At 38.3% G+C, this 18,485-nt stretch overlaps 2 protein-coding genes across 3 annotated transcripts in view; one reads left to right on the top strand and one right to left on the bottom strand.

The window, feature by feature from the left end:
• Nucleotides 1-1,586: 1,586 nt before the first annotated feature.
• On the top strand, nucleotides 1,587-8,271 carry MOB4 (MOB family member 4, phocein). Of its 2 annotated transcripts, none has more exons than XM_010087301.1 (7): nucleotides 1,587-1,646; nucleotides 2,147-2,247; nucleotides 3,891-3,933; nucleotides 4,192-4,278; nucleotides 5,889-5,968; nucleotides 6,799-6,910; nucleotides 7,872-8,271. In XM_010087301.1, the coding sequence occupies exons 1-7, from the start codon at nucleotides 1,620-1,622 to the stop codon at nucleotides 8,001-8,003; spliced, it is 582 nt and encodes a 193-aa protein (XP_010085603.1). In that variant the 5' UTR covers nucleotides 1,587-1,619; the 3' UTR covers nucleotides 8,004-8,271. The 2 variants fall into 2 exon arrangements, with proteins under 2 accessions (XP_010085603.1, XP_010085604.1); XM_010087302.1 differs by having other exon boundaries at nucleotides 2,147-2,232.
• A 7,524-nt stretch (nucleotides 8,272-15,795) lies between these two features.
• RFTN2 (raftlin family member 2) overlaps nucleotides 15,796-18,485 on the bottom strand; it is a 30,982-nt gene continuing 28,292 nt past the window's right edge. The window contains exon 9 of the mRNA XM_010087303.1: nucleotides 15,796-16,262. Within this exon, the coding sequence (XP_010085605.1) occupies nucleotides 15,993-16,262 (270 nt within the window). The 3' untranslated portion in view covers nucleotides 15,796-15,992. The remainder of the gene's footprint in view (nucleotides 16,263-18,485) is intronic.

Below are 18,485 nucleotides of genomic sequence, written 5' to 3' on the forward strand. Positions count from 1 at the left end.
TAAGCGGGTGTGAGCGGATCCCGGGCCTTCCGCGGGCACAGGGCTGCTGTTCCGCCGCCGCCCGTGTGGGCCCGGAACCGGCGGGGCCAGATCCCGGTGCGGTCGCACGGGAAAAACGGCTGGGGAGAGGAGCCGTCCTGCCCTTGCGCAACCCGCCCTCAGAGGGGACCTGGGCTGCTGGCAAAGCGCTTCTCTTCAGTCCCAGTGAAATGGGTGGATTTCTGGGCTTTCAAGGTCATCGTGGAAAGACACCTCTCAGACACGCAGGGACCGTGTTTGTTCGGATGGGATCTCCTGTGAGGCCCTTCAGCAAGGCTTCTTCACTTAGCTTTTGTGGGGAGAGCTCGTGGACAGGACACAGGGCTGTATGACAGTGCATCTCTTTTCTCCTCCTGTTCTTTGTCATAAATGTACAGGGGTAAAATTATTACACAACCCTGTGAATCCGTGCATTCTGTACGTGTTTAATCTGTGAGGGAAACAGAATGTTGTGTGCCTTCTGTGTGGTAGATTTGGGGTACTCTGGAAAACAGTAAGCTGGACATAGACCTAGACTGGGTCAAATTTGATAAAGTATATTATAAAGTTCATGTAGATTGAAGAATTTTGTGGAGTGATGCAATCATATGATTTTTTTGTGTCTGTATTTATTTTGGATGACACTGTGGTATAGCTCTTCAGTACGTAAATACAATTACTTAATGATATTTCAACACTGCATGCTCACTCCTTTCTCTAGAGATGCCTGTATTCTCTCCAGAACAGATTGCTAAGCTTTACAGTTGGAACATTTTAATTGAGTCATTGCGTCTAACAGGATGGCTATGGGAGGCTGCTGTGCAGTATCTCTGGATAGTAGGAGGGAGTAGCACTAAATTTAAGATGCAAAAAATGCAAAGTAAGAAAATGCACATGTCTGGGAGCATCATAGTTGCACCAGATGTGAAGTGCTGCAGAACGCTGCAGTGCAGCTGGGTCTGAGGTGAAACTTCAGGAGGGTTTTATCATTAACAGTACTGAACACCGTGCATTAGCAGAGCTGATAACCATCCAGTTCTGCAGCATACTGACCACACCAAGAGAATGTGGTACCGAGTTAGGCCAACACTGCGCTATATTAGCTCAGTTTTGAGAAAATGTTTTCAGTGGCGTGTTGTTACTGGAGTATCCTGGGATTTTTGGTTTAATAATAATTGTATCATGCTACCCTCTACAGCCCTCTTTTCTTCCCCATTCTAACATGCAAAATGGACACTGTATGCAAATATGTCATTTAAAAAATACAGGCTATAGAGGTGTTACAGACAGGTGTGGGGGAGCGATGATGTTTATGTTATGCCGAGTCACACAGAACTTTAATTTCAAGATGTTCTACTATTGTGACATTAGCAGCATAAGTCCTGTTTCACCCTGTTCTTGCTAAGATTGTGTGCTGCTTCTGTTAACATGTAGCTTCCTGGAATTGTATAAACTACCTCTACATCTATTTTCCCGCATGTTCAAGCTTATTGTGGGTTGTGTGCTTTTCTTCCTCCCCTTCTATTTTTGTTAAATTGGTTTAAACTTTTTTTTTTTTTTAACAGGATTTCTACAATTGGCCTGATGAATCCTTTGAAGAAATGGATAGTACATTAGCTGTTCAGCAGGTATTCTTACTTATGTGAAATGTTGTTAATAAGTTGGTTTCCCAAGATTTGTATTTCGGTTAAAAAACAGGGAACAGGGCATGGTATTTATCTGCTTAGAATGTTGCTGCACAGGAATTAATTTCATAAGCACCCTATGTATATTAAAAAATTGTTATTATTAATTGTGTAGTCAGAAATAACTAGAATTCCCACGTCTGGTTTAAACAAATCAGATTTAAGAAAACAGCAGGGGTTCCTGCAAGATTCTTTTCTTTTGAGAAGGATGTTGTAAAAAAGCAGTAATATTTACCCATTCTTTTAGCTTTTTTGATTGAAGAAAGGCATTTTTCAGATTTGGCATTTTTTATACTAATTTTCTTGCCCTGCCCCTCTCCTTTTTAACTTTTTAATCTATCAGTCACTTTTTAAGTAAAAAGTCCCTCAGAAACATAATGTTCTAAATATACTGTCTTACTATAATGACAAGATCTAGATTTATTTTTCCCTCCCCCTCCTAGTATATTCAGCAAAACATAAGGGCAGACTGTTCCAACATTGATAAGATCCTTGAACCTCCTGAAGGCCAGGATGAAGGAGTATGGAAGTATGAACATCTAAGGTAAGAATCCATCTTTTGTCAACATAGCATCCCAATTCTGAGTTTTGTTCATTGATAGTAGTAGTGAGTCTTTTTGAATACGACAGATCAAAAGTAACTTAAATGAAAACTTGATATTTCTGTGACTTTTATATTTTGGTATTATTTTCTGAATTGTTTGTTTTTTTCTAAAGATTTATGATGGACTCTGATCTAGTATTTTTGATGTTTTTTAAGAAAATGTTTGTACCTCACTTCACAAGTTGTACTAGCATGTTTTGAATATGAAAATATAGTCATTAATTTCCATAGCACTTTTCCCTAGTATGATCAGTTTTTCATCTCCACTAATTGGGAATGTGATTTCCCTCCCTCCAGATGCTGGGCTTTAGCTGGAAAAGTGAGAGTACCTATGTGTTACGGTTCTTTTCTGATTGTGAGGAATGTAGGGGAACGAGAACTCAGAACTTTTTGTCCTTCTCTCAGTTTGTTTTATGCATTATAAAAAATACATTCAGCCTATGTAGTTTGTGCCTGAAAGTATTTTTCAGTTGTAGGGTAGGTTTACACCTTGGTATCCTTGTGTCCTGGTTTTTTGGGTTTTTTTCTTTCTTATAAGTGTGTCTTCTAACTTTATGAAATATACTTTAGGAATAAGATACATATATTAATCCTTTTTTTCATGGTATTACTTTAGTATCCTTGTGTCCTGGTTTGTTTTTTTTTTTTTCTTTCTTATAAGTGTGTCTTCTTAACTTTATGAAATATACTTTAGGAATAAGAATAGTTCTAGGCTACTCCTAGATTTATATATCCTGACTTATTGCCTCCTGTTTTCTTTATCTCTCCTCTGGCGTGTCCAATAGATGTAGGGAATCCTCAAAAAAATAAAAACTGTATACATAAAATTGCAAAAGTCATATTTAAGAATGTCCTCTGTCCTTTCACATGCACTGAAAATCATTGTGGATTCAGAGACGTGACTTGTCACTAAATACTTGTCACTTTCGGAAAATCTATTCAGATTTTTCATATAGAATGGAGGGGTGAATTCTCTTAAGGTAAAGAATGCACTGTCAGGCTTGTTCTAGTGAAAGCAGTATTTCTAGAAGTCCCACTTTAGTCACTTAATTGATCTGGAGGAAGTCTTATCTTGGAAGGATGGAATGATCCAGCTGTATGAATTTAAAACTTACACTCTTAACAAATTAATTTTCTTGAAGTGTTCAGTTTTAAAAAAAATATAAAAATCTGTAATTGTGAAATGGCACTTTCTTCCATAACAAAGTTGGCATCAAATATTTCCACTAAATTATTTGCTAAGCTCAGCCTCTACTGTCGGGTAAGAATTAAAAATATAATTGTTTTGCTGAGTAAAAAAAATATGCTGGTGTGAATTCTGTTTTTCTCAGCTTGTAGTCCTTTTATAGTATGTTGATTCCTAGCCTCTTGTCTTTTAGGTGTGACATCAGATGAAATTATTTGGTGGTATTCTTCAAGTATGATTTTTTTCATGTTCTAATGTATTTTTTTCACTTTAGAAGAATCATTGCCAAAAATGTTAAGAGATCTGTGAAGATTAGAATACCTTGTTTCGTATTAGATGTTTCTAGTGGGGAAATGAATTGTTGATTTTGATGCTGCTGTGTTCAAATTTTTTTTAGACAATTCTGCCTTGAGCTCAATGGACTAGCTGTCAAGCTTCAGGTAATATTTTCTTTATGTTTTTATATTGTATCAGGGAGGAGATTTCTTTTGTATTGTAAGATGCAAAGTTTGCAGAGCTTTCTTTTTCTAAACTTATACACATAAGACTTTAGTAGTGGTTTGAGCTAAGAGCTTTTTAGGGTTTTAAAGACTTCTGGTAAATAACCTTTTTTGGTGGGGGACAGGGCAAGAAAGTGATTTGAAAAGATCAGCTCATTTTTGCTGTTGGTTTTCATAACTGAACAATTGTTTTAACAGAGTGAATGTCACCCAGACACATGTACTCAGATGACTGCAACTGAACAATGGATTTTTCTTTGTGCAGCTCATAAAACTCCCAAAGAGGTAAGGGTGTATTTTGGAAAACTGACCCCATTCATGTGGAATTCTCTTTCACAGTTTGTGTGTTCATGGGGAGACCATTATAGCTGGCTTCTTAGCCAAACTTATGTGGGTTAAGAATATCACTTGAGGTTTCCTTCTTTCCCTTTCTGTAGTGGTTTACAAGGGAACGGGATGAGGTAGGAAGGACCTGCTTTTTACCACAGTATTAGAGACTTTGCACATTGTCCTCTTTTCTTGCTTAATTTGTGTTAAGACAGCCTGAAACTCAGTGGAAGAAAGTCTTTGTTCAATTGGAAGAAGAGGACATGGTGAGAATCGGCTGTCCTCTTCAAACTTTGGCCTCAATCCATAGCACTAGGCACATCAGCCTGATGCTCTGCATATACACATTCTTAGGGAGGTTACTCCTAAAAGGTAGTGGAGTCAGAAAAATACTTTGTCAAGTGGGTTATCAGCACGGCAGTAGGTTGTCTACCTGAGTGTCCAATTACTTTAAACTTTGTTCAGATCTCCTATTGAGCCACTTTATACATGTTGTTTTTTTCCCTCCAGAAGGTTTTTCTTTGTTGCTATTGATTATGGCAATAGGCAGTCTGTCAGATTTAGCTTTGTATTTCACCTTTCAGAATAAGGTATTGGTTTTTCTTAACTTCATCCTTTTCATCCTGTGAGCTTTTTTGGTTTTTTGTTTGGGTTTTTTTTTTTAAATTTCCTGAGATGCCTTGATTTAGCTCTGAAGGTCAGCTTCCTTCCCACTCCCTCCTTTAACCCTCATCACCACTCAGAATACTGGCACGCAGTAAGTCTGTTTTATCCAGCTAGACTGGAGAACTCCAGGCTGCTTTTTATCTCTAAACGCATCATTCATCTACTGTTCTCCATGTCAATAATAGCTATCAACTAATGGTCAGACACTGGGTGATGCAACCTTGAGCTGCTGACAAAAATGCGTAACTGAGAAATCTTTCTGAAAGTGGGGAATAGCAAAATGGACAGACATGGCTGTTCTCAGACTGTCTCAGTTCATCTTCACTTTCCTCCTTCTCCTCTGCATGTACTTGATTGCAGAGCCAGGGCTTGGCTTGTTACACACTTAGCTACACTAGTGATGTGTAATGATGTGGTTTGCTTTGCCAAGGTAGAAAACACTGATGTACCTAGGTGCAGGTTCAGGTTTTTTATTTTGGTTGGGGTTTTTTTGATAAGGTGTTAATTTAGGTTGTAAGAGTCTGGTAACTTGCCTGTGTGGGAAACAAATGAACTGTGAGGTAAAGACCGTCCTTCCTTTCAGTGTACTTCTACCTTCTTATTATACAACTTTACTTAAAGACATCCATAAAATTCACTACTTGTGGATAATCACATTTCCATAGTAACTTTTTTCTTTAAATAATTTACATGGGTTGTGAAACAGAGAAAACAAATGGCTCATTTAAGGAGGAAATGTAGGTAGACCTTCAGAGAAGCTATGTGAAACTTCTGGGAATAAAAATGACCAGTGAAGTTAAAAGCATCAGGAAATATAACTAAAATATTTTTCTTTAAGTAAGTTACATGACAGTATCATGCAAGCACTCATAGGTATGCTCACTCGCTGTCTTTTTTTGTAGTGTCCTGCTATAGACTACACCAGACACACACTTGATGGAGCTGCATGTCTTCTGAATAGCAATAAATATTTCCCCAGCAGGTAAAAATGCTTTCTTTTGGGAGGTGGGAGAGGGTGTGTGGCACCTGAACACTTAAAAAACACATGGAAATGCATAACCCATTCTTCATGGGCTACTACTGAAAATACCAGAAACCCTGCAATACACGCCAGTTGTTGATAGAGCTATTGTCGTTTTTAAGCCAAGGAAGAATTCCTGCCTATTCATACAGTTTGCCATTTACTGGAGCTGTTGGGTGGGTGGTTTTTAGGTGGAAAATGTTTTACTAACATCTGTTGGTGTTATGGGGCTTCTGTTGGAGTAGTACCAACCTAAATAACAGGATGGCCTTTAGATGCAGTGACTTAAACACTACACCACCAAAAGCCTCCAGAAGCCAACACCAATCTACTGTGGGACATCAGTGACCACAGAGGACAGAGGCTGAGTGTATTGAATGGGCAGCCCTCACGTTGGATCATGGAAACCTAACTAGAGAAGTCAAAATTGTGCTTCTCTGGGAATCCTGTATTGGCAAGAAGGCACAACTAGAATTCTTTTCCCCTTTGCCCATCCATGCTAGAAACCAGAAATCCAGCCCTTACCAGAATAACTGATGATGTTTAACTACAGGCAAAAACTGGTTTTGTAGTCAGAGTAGAATTTTCAAATGCGGAGTATACACCAACATTTAAGCAATTTAAGCATTTAAGTAACAAATAAGCAATTGCAGACACAGATATCTGCAACACTTAAGTTTAAATTTCATGTGCAATTATGTAGTAAAGTTTAACAGTCAGCATTCATGTCAACATGTATCTCTGTAGTTGTTTCAGTAGGCCTGTTTTAACCTTTCTCCTGGTACTTACAGGGTTAGCATAAAGGAATCCTCTGTAGCCAAATTAGGATCAGTGTGCCGAAGGATTTACAGAATATTTTCACATGCGTATTTTCATCACCGGCAGATATTTGATGAATATGAAGTAAGTAGTTTCAAGTTACATCTTGAAAGAAGAGCACTTACTGAAGTTATAGCTGTGATGTAATTGTATGATGAGTTTTCTTTTAATCCTACCAGATGATCTGCATTCAAGTGAAGTATTGATTATAGTAGATTACAGATTTATCAGAACTGACATACTATGTTATGCATACATACATATATAAATGACAATTAATTTATATAATTTAACCAGTTCTGGTTTCCCTTCATTTGGATAAAAGGTCAGAATTTGACAGTTTTTGTACAGACAACTCAAAATTCATCCTGTTTTAAAGATTCCTGAATGTATTCAACCACATGGTACAGTTAGCACTGCTTATGTATCTGTGTTTCCTGTTTGTATATGTTACCCAACAGTTATGGAATTATAATTGTAAAACTGCAAAGAAAGAGTAACTGGGGGCAGCTTGTGCACCTCCAGTAACTTCCAACTTTTTTTTTTTCAATGGAAAAGTTGAAATTAATAGATAGAAAGGTGCTAAGGGGTATAGCTGAATGTAAAAGAAAACCTTTGCCAAATTCCACTTCAAGTTGCTGGAACAGCCATGGGATGGTTGTGCCCTGTTCTGTTTGGGATAGTGTATGCAGGAGGAGTTTCACAATACCTTAAAATTCTCTTTTGGAGAGTGGAGCAGGACTACATTGATATTTGAATGTACTCTTGTCTAACTCCTGTTGAATTGAGCTGTGACTTAAGCTTGAACTTCAGTAGGGTTTTTTGTTAATTACAGTAAATATAAGCAAGCAGTAAAGGAAGGATTTAAAAAGAATATAAATTTACCATTTAAGCAACAGTACTTCTTTCTAAGACTTTTAAGTCTAAGGAGGCAATTAATTACATATAAGCAGGGGTGTGGGTTTTTTTTTGTATGTTACTTTGAATTGTTTAAAATATTCCTTCTGTATATATATTTTTTTTTTCCCCCTTTTTTCATCTCCAGAATGAAACCTTCTTGTGTCACCGGTTCACTAAATTTGTGATGAAGTATAATCTGATGTCCAAGGATAACCTGATTGTACCAATTTTGGAAGAAGAAGTGCAGAATTCAGTGTCAGGAGAGAGTGAGGCATGATGGGAATGGCAGTACAGAGCCTGTACTGAATATAAACAAAATATTAATTATGTACTGTATATATCATTTTAGACACTTCAATCACGTATCCTCATAGCTTTGTTTAGTATACTTTTTGTATGCTGTGTGCATTGCCTTTTAATATGGGAAATACTTTAAATTATTCATGAGCTGTATATTCATCAATGTGGCACTCATGGTTTTTAAATAAAAGTAGTAGTATCTGTTTATAATACCTGTTAATAAAAGAATTTACAGTTCTCTAAAATTGCTGCTAAACAATCATTGAATCACAATCCTGAAGATGTGTCTGATTGGGTGGGAAAAAAGCAAGATTAAGATTTCACAGCAAGCCATTTTTCAATGCAGTAACTATATTAAGTCTTAGTTCAAAGATTACCACCTTAAATGTATAATTCTGCAGGAAGCTTCTTGCAATGTAGCTTACTCCTAATTCAGCTTGTATTTTTTTAAGATGGCTTTGAAGATTTACTTTTGGATGTGCATATTTCTGTATGTGTATATCCAAATACTAATAGGATCTATAGTATTAGTAATCCCAAAAGGACAGTTTCACTATGCTACTGATCACATATATTCTTGATACACATTTAATATACTTTCTGGACTTATTTTTTTGTTAACAGCGGAGGTTTGTGCGCAGCAGGGGACAGGTTCTATCCTGTTAAGGCAGACTTCTGCTCTTCTCCAGTCCACAACTCTCTAAAGAATAACTGTAGCAGAAAAGTCAATGGCTTATACCTGTGCACATTTATGGCAACTGCTTACAGATTATACCTCATAAATATTCATGTTACACTACATAACACACTAGCAGAGTCTTTACTTGTATTCCTAGTAAAAACATTCTAAGTACCTGAAATACTGAACCTGATTCTTTGCAAAAGTTAAGAATGGTTTCAGCATATGTTAATTTGTTTTTCTTCATTCAGCTGAATTGTATTCTTTAACAGAAAGATTTGGATTCATACTTCTGTTACCTATCAGATGTTTATTTCAAGTTGTGGTTGCAGATTTGCAGTAACTGACAATTTCCATGAGTGCTGCTTAATTGTGTTATGTCTAGAATGACAGAATTAAATGTTTTAGAGATGAATATAGCAGGCATACTGCTGCTAAGCATACACCAATGCAGGGTCTAAAAGCACTAGCAGTGTTCTTGTGTTAAATGAATTTTGCTAAGCTGTTTAAGTTAGGTGGTTGTTTCTCTTTCCAAGGTTGCCAGGGCCCTCTTTTTATTTCTTTACACAGGTTAGAATGGGCTAACTCAGCTAGTTTCTGTAATCTACACTTTGTTTTCTATGTTATACTTACTTGGAAAGAAGGGAGTCCACTATTTTTAATATGTCTTTTTTCATAATATACTAAACATGCCTTAAATTCTATTTTTCTTTATATGAATCAAGCACACCTCAAGAAACTGTACCACCTGGATGCAAAGGGAATTTGAACAATGAGAAGTTAGGGAGATTAAGCTTAAGTACTTCAACAGCTATATTCTTCAGCATCTCTTTTTGTCTCATGTTTATCATTGTATTTAATTGTCAGCAGGGTAATTGCATGAGATGTTGTCTGAGTAAAAGTAGCTTTAGTTAATGTCTATACACTGAGCTGTAACTTGCCTTGTATAGACCAGGTTACTTGATTTTGATAGAGACCTTGAAGTCTGTACTGCAGGTAGGATGACTGTGGTCCAGAGGTAGTAAAATGTATTTAGGTTTGGCACAGTCTGCTGTAGGACCATCCATGCTGTGGTTCTTTTGTACAGTCAGCCTACATGCTTCTATTGGCCATGGTGACTGAAGCGGGCAGAAACATGAAACTGGTATTGCAAATGACATTTCCTCTACAACATTGAAGAAAAGGATGTGGTGCTCAGGACTGCAGTAAAATTTTTAAACCTCTTTTCTTCCTCTTATGCTTTAAGAGTTCCACTTCAAAAACAGAAATCCTGTTTATTCTCATTCAAGTTTGCACTGTAAAGTTGACTTGCTATACTAACTCAGCTGATTTTATATAAGGCCTAAGTGAAACACTGCTTGTATTTTCCCTTGCTGTTGTTTACATGAGTACTGTGTACACACACGTGCCTGAAGGGTACCATAAAACTTCAGTTAGCCTAAGCAAACCATTGATTTCTCTAATAAATATTAACAGGTTTAATTTAGACTCTATATAATAGGGAAACTGAAACTGTATTTGAATTACATTGTAAGAAAAAAAAAGGATTAAACTGTTTCTTTATCCATACCAATATATTTTGGCAAGTTATTCTCATTTTTCATGTCGTTCAAGAATGCAGGCACCTGAGTGCTTCCAAGAGAAGGTTTGGTGCTCTCCCAGCTCTGCTACAAGGTGTGCTGAAGGGAAGTTGTATTTCTTCTTTCAAAAGTAGAGAAATAGAATACTCATTAGCATCTTGAAGTCAGACCTCAAATTTATACATCTCTCAAATCAGAAAATGCTGTTTCTACAATTAAAAAGGGAGATCTAGAAGAGGACCTTCCAGATCCCAAATAAGCACACCATGACAGCACATCTCAGATGCAAGGGCATATTGTAAGCAAAGGATAACTTTCAAATGACTTTCTCCTTAGTCACTGAGGTTTTTCCTGATGTTTGGCTTAGCATATCTTGCAACAAAGTCAGCCACGGTGATTTTGCTGCTTTCTAAGATTTTAACTCTCAGATGTTGTCAAAACTTATCTGCTTAAACAGCTTAGAACATGGCATCAGACCATTTCCTCTACACCACTTTGTCTCTTTCAAGCTATGCTAACCTGCTTACCAGTTGTAAAAATTCTGATACAGGAATTTGTCTTTGAGAAGTCCAGATCCTAACTAATGCTATTCTCTAAATTAGGCCATAGGGAATTGTCAAAGACAGCAACCTGCACTTCCTACTTTCAAAAGATTAATATACTAAGAACAAGGAAAACCTAATCAGCTCTTATAGATGGCTTTAAGTCTAACAAGCTTTGTATTGCGAGCTCTATGGATGTACAGACAAGACACAAAAAGGAATTCTAGCTTGAGGAAAGGTATACATTGATCTAACCCATTCAGTGTCAGTGTGAGACAACCACAATAAATAAACTGGGAGCTGATTTGTAAGTGTTTTTAATGGTGAGAAGCTTCCTATAAGAAATGTAGAAGGGACCTCAGCTTCACAAAAAGAAAACAGTATTTTACAGACCAGAAGCACAGAAGTTAAGCAGCAGTTTATTGAAGCTGACCAGGTGTGCGAATAAACTGTTCTCACAATTATGAGCAGGGCACAAACTTTTTTTTTACTGTGGGTAGTTTCTTCCTGCTTGTAAACACTAGAAAAGTATTTCCGCTCCAAACAATTTAAGCATAGACAGTCTTTGCAGAGGTTAATGAACAGCACTGGCTGCCTCCTATCTCTGTTCTAATAGTTGCAGGGCATTTCTGTTGTCACACACATGTAAGGGACACTTCTATCACATTTCAGATGCAGAGTCTCCTAACTGAAGCCCTGTTATTGAATAAGTGTACTTACTTTTTTTGTCAGAGAATGCATCTGTGCTTTAAGTTTGATTTGCAATTCTTTCAATAAAAAGAAGAGTATGTAAAATACATTCTGGTAAAATGAAGACTGAACAGTTTGTGTGTATATATATGTAATACATAATAGGAGCATACCAAAAAAAAATCTTGCTGGAGTTACTGTGACAGCTCTTCTGATTTACAAACTTAGTTTAATTAATGGGTGATGCTGGTCATAACACTAATAAAGGCATACCTTAATGCACTAGTTGGTGTAAGACCAGGTGATGAAACAAGTAGCTTAAATTAGAATCCCCTGTACCCTTTTCACTTCAAGTAAGATATAGCTGGCTTTCAGAATTTTTAACTACAAGGAACAAAACAGAAGATTTTCCATAATTTTTCTTAGAAGGATTTTCAATTATTTCTGTTTCAGCATCCACCCATCCTAGGAAAATGGGTGGTTTATCCAGAAGATTTTCCATAACTTTTCTTTGAAGGCTTTTCAATTATTTCTGTTTCAGCAACCACCCATCCTAGGAAAATGGGTGGTTTATTCTGTTTTCTTCAACTAGTGCATGAAGTCAGATAGTTCTTGCACAGTTCACACAGGCTGAGCAAGCAACTTACTGTCCCTGATTTTTGAAAGCAAGCCTTGCGGTGGTAGAACACTCTCAGCTCCATGCCCACCAGGGACAAAGCACTGGTGCTTACAGTAACGTAAAGAAGAGAATAAGCATGCAGTCAGTCACACCAGCTTTCACAGGCTCCAACAGTTTCTGGTTCAGTGACTTTCAGAGAGAACAGGGTGATGTTTTTCCTTGCAGGAATTTTTCAGTCACCTTTTAAATCCATGTAGTTTTATACAAGGTGTCCCACAGCAAGGGGCTCTCCAGTTAGCTGAACAGATACCATGATTTGTTTCAAACCTGCTACTTACCACTTCCATGATTCCTTTGAGTTCTTGTATCAAAAAAAGAATGCTGAAGAATTTACTCCTTTGCTACCCTCTCCATGCCACTCACTTTACAGATCTCTCTCTTGGCTCCTGCCAGGCTGACTTTTTTTCCCCCCAGGTGAAGAACTGTATTTTATTTTTTTTTCCAATACAGAGCCTAAATGTAGCCCTGTGAGATGAAAGACAAGAGAGAGCTAGGAACAATCTAGATTAATCTTTCTATAGCAGGGGCAACTTTACATACTGTGACACACATGGCACTGAAAAAAAACCAGCTGTCCTTAATCATATACGAATTGCTGCATGGGTTCAGAGGAAACAGTTTAGCATATTTACACTGAATTAAAAAGACTATAAAGGAATTCAGAGGTTTGCAGCAGAGTCAACATTTGTGAGATTCAAGAGCAAGGACTAAAGCACAGTTAAAACTGTGGGCTGCTGAAAAGGAATATGGCTTTATTTCAAGAAAAGCCTTTCTTGCTGAAAGTGGGGATACTCCAGAGTGTGCCTGTGCACATCCAGAGCATATGCAATTTCTACCCTTACTCCAAAACAAAATCTCCCTTGTGTACATGCCATTAATTGTAAGAGGAATAGTTCTTTTTTTAAAAAAACATACTAATTTATCTAAATTTTCAGCATTCTCAACAGCTGATATGAAAAAATCTCAGTTAAAAGTTAAATGATTCTTTTTATCCAATGAATGCATTCTAGAAAAACAGTTTCTTACTTTATACATTGTTATTTATTTAAACAGTTTTAGTTCAGTTTTGTTTTAGGATTCATTACTATCTTAAGCAGGGATACTGCTTTATAAAAGGTAATTTTTTAAATATACTTTAAAAGCTTTTACCTGGAATATTCAGAATTCCTAGGTTTATTGACCAATTTTTGCTGGTTTTATGGCTTTGACTTGTATGGAGACCTACCAGTTCTCACGCAGAACACACACACAAGAGGTTTGGATAACTCATGAAAAATAGTTTTAGAAGTAGAGCAACATATTCCAAGTTGCACAAGACCAGCTGTTACCCCATTTTTAATATGCCAGAGTTACTTGGCTTTCTGCCAGAGGCAGATGTAACATGCATTTTCATAGTTTTTCCACATCTGTGTGCCACGAGATCCCTGCTAATGGCGTGACCGTGACCGCTGCTCAGCGAGCAGTGGGCTACAGGAGAAGGCAGCGATGGGGTCCGGCTCTGCAGGGAACACCCAGCCCAGCCCTCACCCTGTTAGCGGGGTGATCCTCCCCCACATCAAGCCCCCAGACAGGGAATGAGCGTGAGGTTCATGCCCCACACCTATGACCTTGAGGTGCTGGTGGGAAAGCAGGGAGAGAAGTCTTGGCAAGAAGGGATTTCTTACTGTGCCTACTCTCACAGGTACTCCTGCGCTTCCGTCGCTCGCCAGGGTGTGTGCAGTCCTCCCGCTGCCCCACTGGCACGTACTTGGCTCTTAACACAGTCATGATTCAGAACTATTTTGCCAGCCTGCCAGCATTTTTCTTAAGAAATTAAAGTGAGAAAAGAGAAGCTGCTCTTTTCAACAATGTGCAGTAGGAAAAACCATCTGGAGGAACGCCTGTCTCCAGCTCCAGGGCTGTGGATTTTTTTTTTTTTTTTTTAAAAAACCCCCAGACTTGCTAGAAACAGTTGTTACAGTTGCTCTTCAAAAGTGAAAAATAAACAAGCCTGCCTACAATAATTTCATCATGAAACTGGTAAGCAGCTCCAAAGCAGTAATCATTTCAAGCTCCCACAATAACAATCATGCAACCAAGAAGGGTCTCCCCTGCCCCCCACCCCTTGCAAATACACTGAAATATCCCTAAGGCTTTGCACTACTGCTGCTTATTGCAGCAAGTGTAACACTTTTCTTTCACAAACTACTTCTTGCTTATTGAATTAAGCAGCTTCTGGCAGCGTTCTTTCTGCACAGCTCACCGCCACAGAGGTTGCAGTCTGATTTCCACTATCCCGGTCATCTTCTGGGGTGCTCGTTTGGAGTCAGCTGTGGGTGTTCCTATCACTGCACTAATATGCCCACTCCATTTAGTGCCACCATCTATGCCAGTGGACAGGGAGACTCCCCCGGCAGCTGGCAGGCAGCATCCCAGGGAAGTGGGGCGGTGCAGTTACACGTCCTCAAAACATTTCTCTCAGTGTTTGCAGTACAACACACACATAGCCAGGTATGAAAATCCCTCGGTGATACGTGTGCTGTACTGCAAACACAGAGAAAAGTGTTGTGAATACAACTGCTCAGTTCTGTTCCAATTTCTCATTTTGACCAAATTATTTTCCAATAGCTTAAGTGTGACAAGCATTTTATAGTTTTTCCTTCTAAAACTAACTGAAAAATGCAACTTTTAGTTATAAACACATTTATCTTTTGGAGATGTGTTTTTATTCAGCTTCTCCTCTGTAAAATGTAAGCAAGACAGCAGCATAAAAACAATCCCAGTTCATGCCTCACCCCACAGGGCCCTGCCTCCCTTAACACAGGCAGCTTCTCCCCACGGTGAGGATGGAAGGGCAGCAGCTTCATCCTGAACATTCCTTCTGGTATTTGATGCAGGGTGAATACACTTTACCCAGTATGAGATACATGTAGCTGAGAATTTTTTTTATATATGCATCAGCATATTTATATACAGTTTATCAGCTAATATTGCCTATTAAGTTTAGCCCTACTTCTTCCTCCTATGTATTATCAGCATCATTGTCCTCCTTGCTGTCAATGCTTCCTAGTGAGTTTCTCAAACAACTACTTCATAGACTGAAAGTTATCTTTCAGAGGGTGAGTGATTCTTAATTTCCACTCATGAGTAAGTTATGACTACATCATTATACAAGCTATATGCTCAGACAGCTTTTGGCTTAGATGTACAAGGAATCCTGGTAAAACCTGCATAGGTGAAATTATATTACAGGAGCAAGTGTCTGCCTACAGCCTCCAGAGGTTTTCTGTACATACCAAGTCTGAATGTAGCTTAAATTATTAACACTCTAGTGTAAGACTTAACATTTCTCTAAGCTTCTGAATTTATGCAAGACAAATAAACTGAATATTACATTAAAACGTAACAGCCAGATTTTTCTTTTTTTTCCCCCACCAATATTTACAACACCCTTTAAAAGGAAAAAAAAAATAAACACTCCTCCAGCTTGGGGAAAATACTAAACATTCTTATTCCTTTCCCTCTTACACAATTCAAACTGTCACTGTTTTGCAGCATTTGCCTCCTTGCTTGTCAAAAGCATTAACAAGTTAGCAGAGCACCCAGTCATGTAGTTATTCTATTAAAAGAGAGACAGAAAACCAAAATATTTTCCAGTAGCATTATTACTGCAGTAGGATTAACACAACAAAGAAACAGACAAAAATACAAAATGAGGCTGGAAAAGTCATAGGATTATACCAATGCATTCAAAGTAGTATGATTTTTTAAACATTTGTGTGAATTATGTACATGTCCATCTGATGCAGTTACTTTATCACATACATGTGACCTGAGTGACTCCATCTTCCTGGTCAAATTGTCCATCATCCAGTTCCCCTAATACTCCATCACTGCTACTGAATCCTGGGAAGCCTCCATACTGGGAGGATCCCTCCTTGATCCAACATTGTTTAGAAGCAGAAAGGTGAAACTCATCAGGTGGTTGTCCAGTTTCTGCAGGGTGAGAAGTAGCTGTGTCTAATCCAACATTTCTGCTAGAGACTTTGCCTTTTTCCTCCCCAATCACTTGTCTTAAGGATTTCTTCTGAAATACAAGAGGATGTTTAAATGTTAGCTTACCTAGGAAAAAAAAAAAAAAACCAAACACTTTGCAATGAGTCTTGGATAGATTAAATGTGAGCTGCATTTTAACATAAGGCAGCATTTAACACTCTGGTTTAAACTTCCTCTGGAGAAAAAGCCTCCAACAGATACGTTTTGTTCTCTATAAATAAATTTCAAAAGAGACAAGATAGAAGACATACTCAAGATTCAAGGAAGCACAAAGGAATGCTAAGAAAAAGTACTCCAACAATGCTCAATTCTTATTTAATGCCCAGCAGCTCCAGAATGATTTAGAAGTCTTAGCCCATGCTAAAACCAGCTGTTTGAAGAAAGCATGATTTCTGTGCCTAACACACACATCTAACATACCCCTGACAGACGCGCTCTGCCATACGGCACAAGTGTGTGCTGCCCTTTCCTGTGCTCCGCAGGGATGAATGCTCGAGGGCGGCACAGCTCTTGCTATCAGCTTCTGCTCAGCTGCAGAGGTCCCTCCTGCCAGAGGGGTGAGAGGGCCGGGCAGTGACAGGCATGCAGGTGACACAGCTCCACTATCTCTGTCTTCCATTGCAGGCATGTGCTCGCTCTCCTTCACTCACGTATCTACGTGCCACCGTGTACAATGCCTGGCCAGTGCCCTCATCTGCAAGCTGCTCTGAAAGTCAGTGGATGTTGATCACTTCCCAAACACAGCTCTGTCTAGAAGCTTCAACAAGAGTGCAGTATTTGATAAAGATGTGAATTAAACTGCATCGACATTGAGCTCTGCAGGAGTGTGACCTGACCACTTCATAGGACTGAAGATTTCCCACTGACCTATCTCATGGCAAGATTGCTATGCTCTCCCATCTTCCCAGTTCTGACAACAAAGACCTTCACAAGTCTCCTCAGATAATGTCAAGTTTCTTGAGAACTGCACTCAGTACACATGGTGAATCTATGCAGATGAAGTCAGTGGCTGTCCTGTACAGCAATCTGAGAGGGGCTCTAAAAAGACCTTGCACAGGAAGAACTTGGTCTACATACAGTCTGACATTAGTGCTGGGATCTCCTGATATGTTTCTTGAAGTGACCGCTGCCAATGCCAAAAAGAAAAGTAAGCAGATTGTGATCTATGCAAACAACAGACCTATCAGACTACGCTAAGGTTCCTCTCAGACATTATGTATAAATAAAAGGTTTATTAGAAATTAGACTAAAGGGAAACAGTGTTGCCTCAGGAGAAAGAGAAGGAAATAAGCTTCACCTGGATGCCATCATAAGAGGATGGAGAAGTCTACGTAAGGGAAATAAAGGAAAAAAAAAAGAAAATAAAAAACCAGAAAACCTTCAAGCATTGTGTGGTTCAATCTTGGATCTCCTCCTCTGAACTATTTTCTTAGAAAAGCAAATGGGATGTGATAAAGAATGCACTGAGACAGTACAGCCTTTCTAATCCAAGGGCCTTTCAACCATTACATAAATCATAAGCCAGGTCATAATGCAGTATCTCATGAATATACAAGAAGACAGAGAGATGAGCTGTGAAGACACAAAATACACCCTCTTTAGAAAAGAGACCCTGTGGGAATAAGACCAGGTAACAGGGGTTTTCCTCTCAATTCTTACCGAAGCAAAATTTCCTTTAGAAATTGTAATGCTAACTTTGACCCAACAATTAAAAAAAAAAAAAGCAGAGTACACAAAGCAACCCCTACCCCGTGCCATTCTCCAGAACGCAAGTCAGAGGTCCTACAGAAAGCTGGGATCAGGGCTCTGGGGGCTTGACAGTTAACTGTTTGAAAACACTGTACGAAGCTGCTTTCTTATTAAGACTCAGTTAATGGAAGAGCCTTGTTGGTTTCCTATTTTGACACTCTCATAGGTAGGTAGCATTCTTCTTGAGGTATCCGAGTTGCAAACATGCTAACGATATGCTTAAATAAACATGAATTCAGTATTTCTGTCTTTCAAAAACACCCTAAGCTGTGGACATGAACATTTTTTTAAAAACAGCTTTAATATAATTTGAACATCAATGAAAAGATGTGTAGTACAAATGAAAATGAAGATGTCACGCCCAACAATATAGAATCACAGGAGTTAAATGTTTTTACTAAAATGTTTGCAAGGGTTTCATACAATCATACAGCTCTCATCAATGTCCAGGGGACATTTTAAATAACCTTATTCATTAAAGTTTCCAGAGTAAAAGTTAATGCTT

The sequence above is a fragment of the Pterocles gutturalis genome, unplaced genomic scaffold, assembly GCF_000699245.1.
Source record: "Pterocles gutturalis isolate BGI_N339 unplaced genomic scaffold, ASM69924v1 scaffold4486, whole genome shotgun sequence".
NCBI lineage: Eukaryota > Metazoa > Chordata > Aves > Pterocliformes > Pteroclidae > Pterocles > Pterocles gutturalis.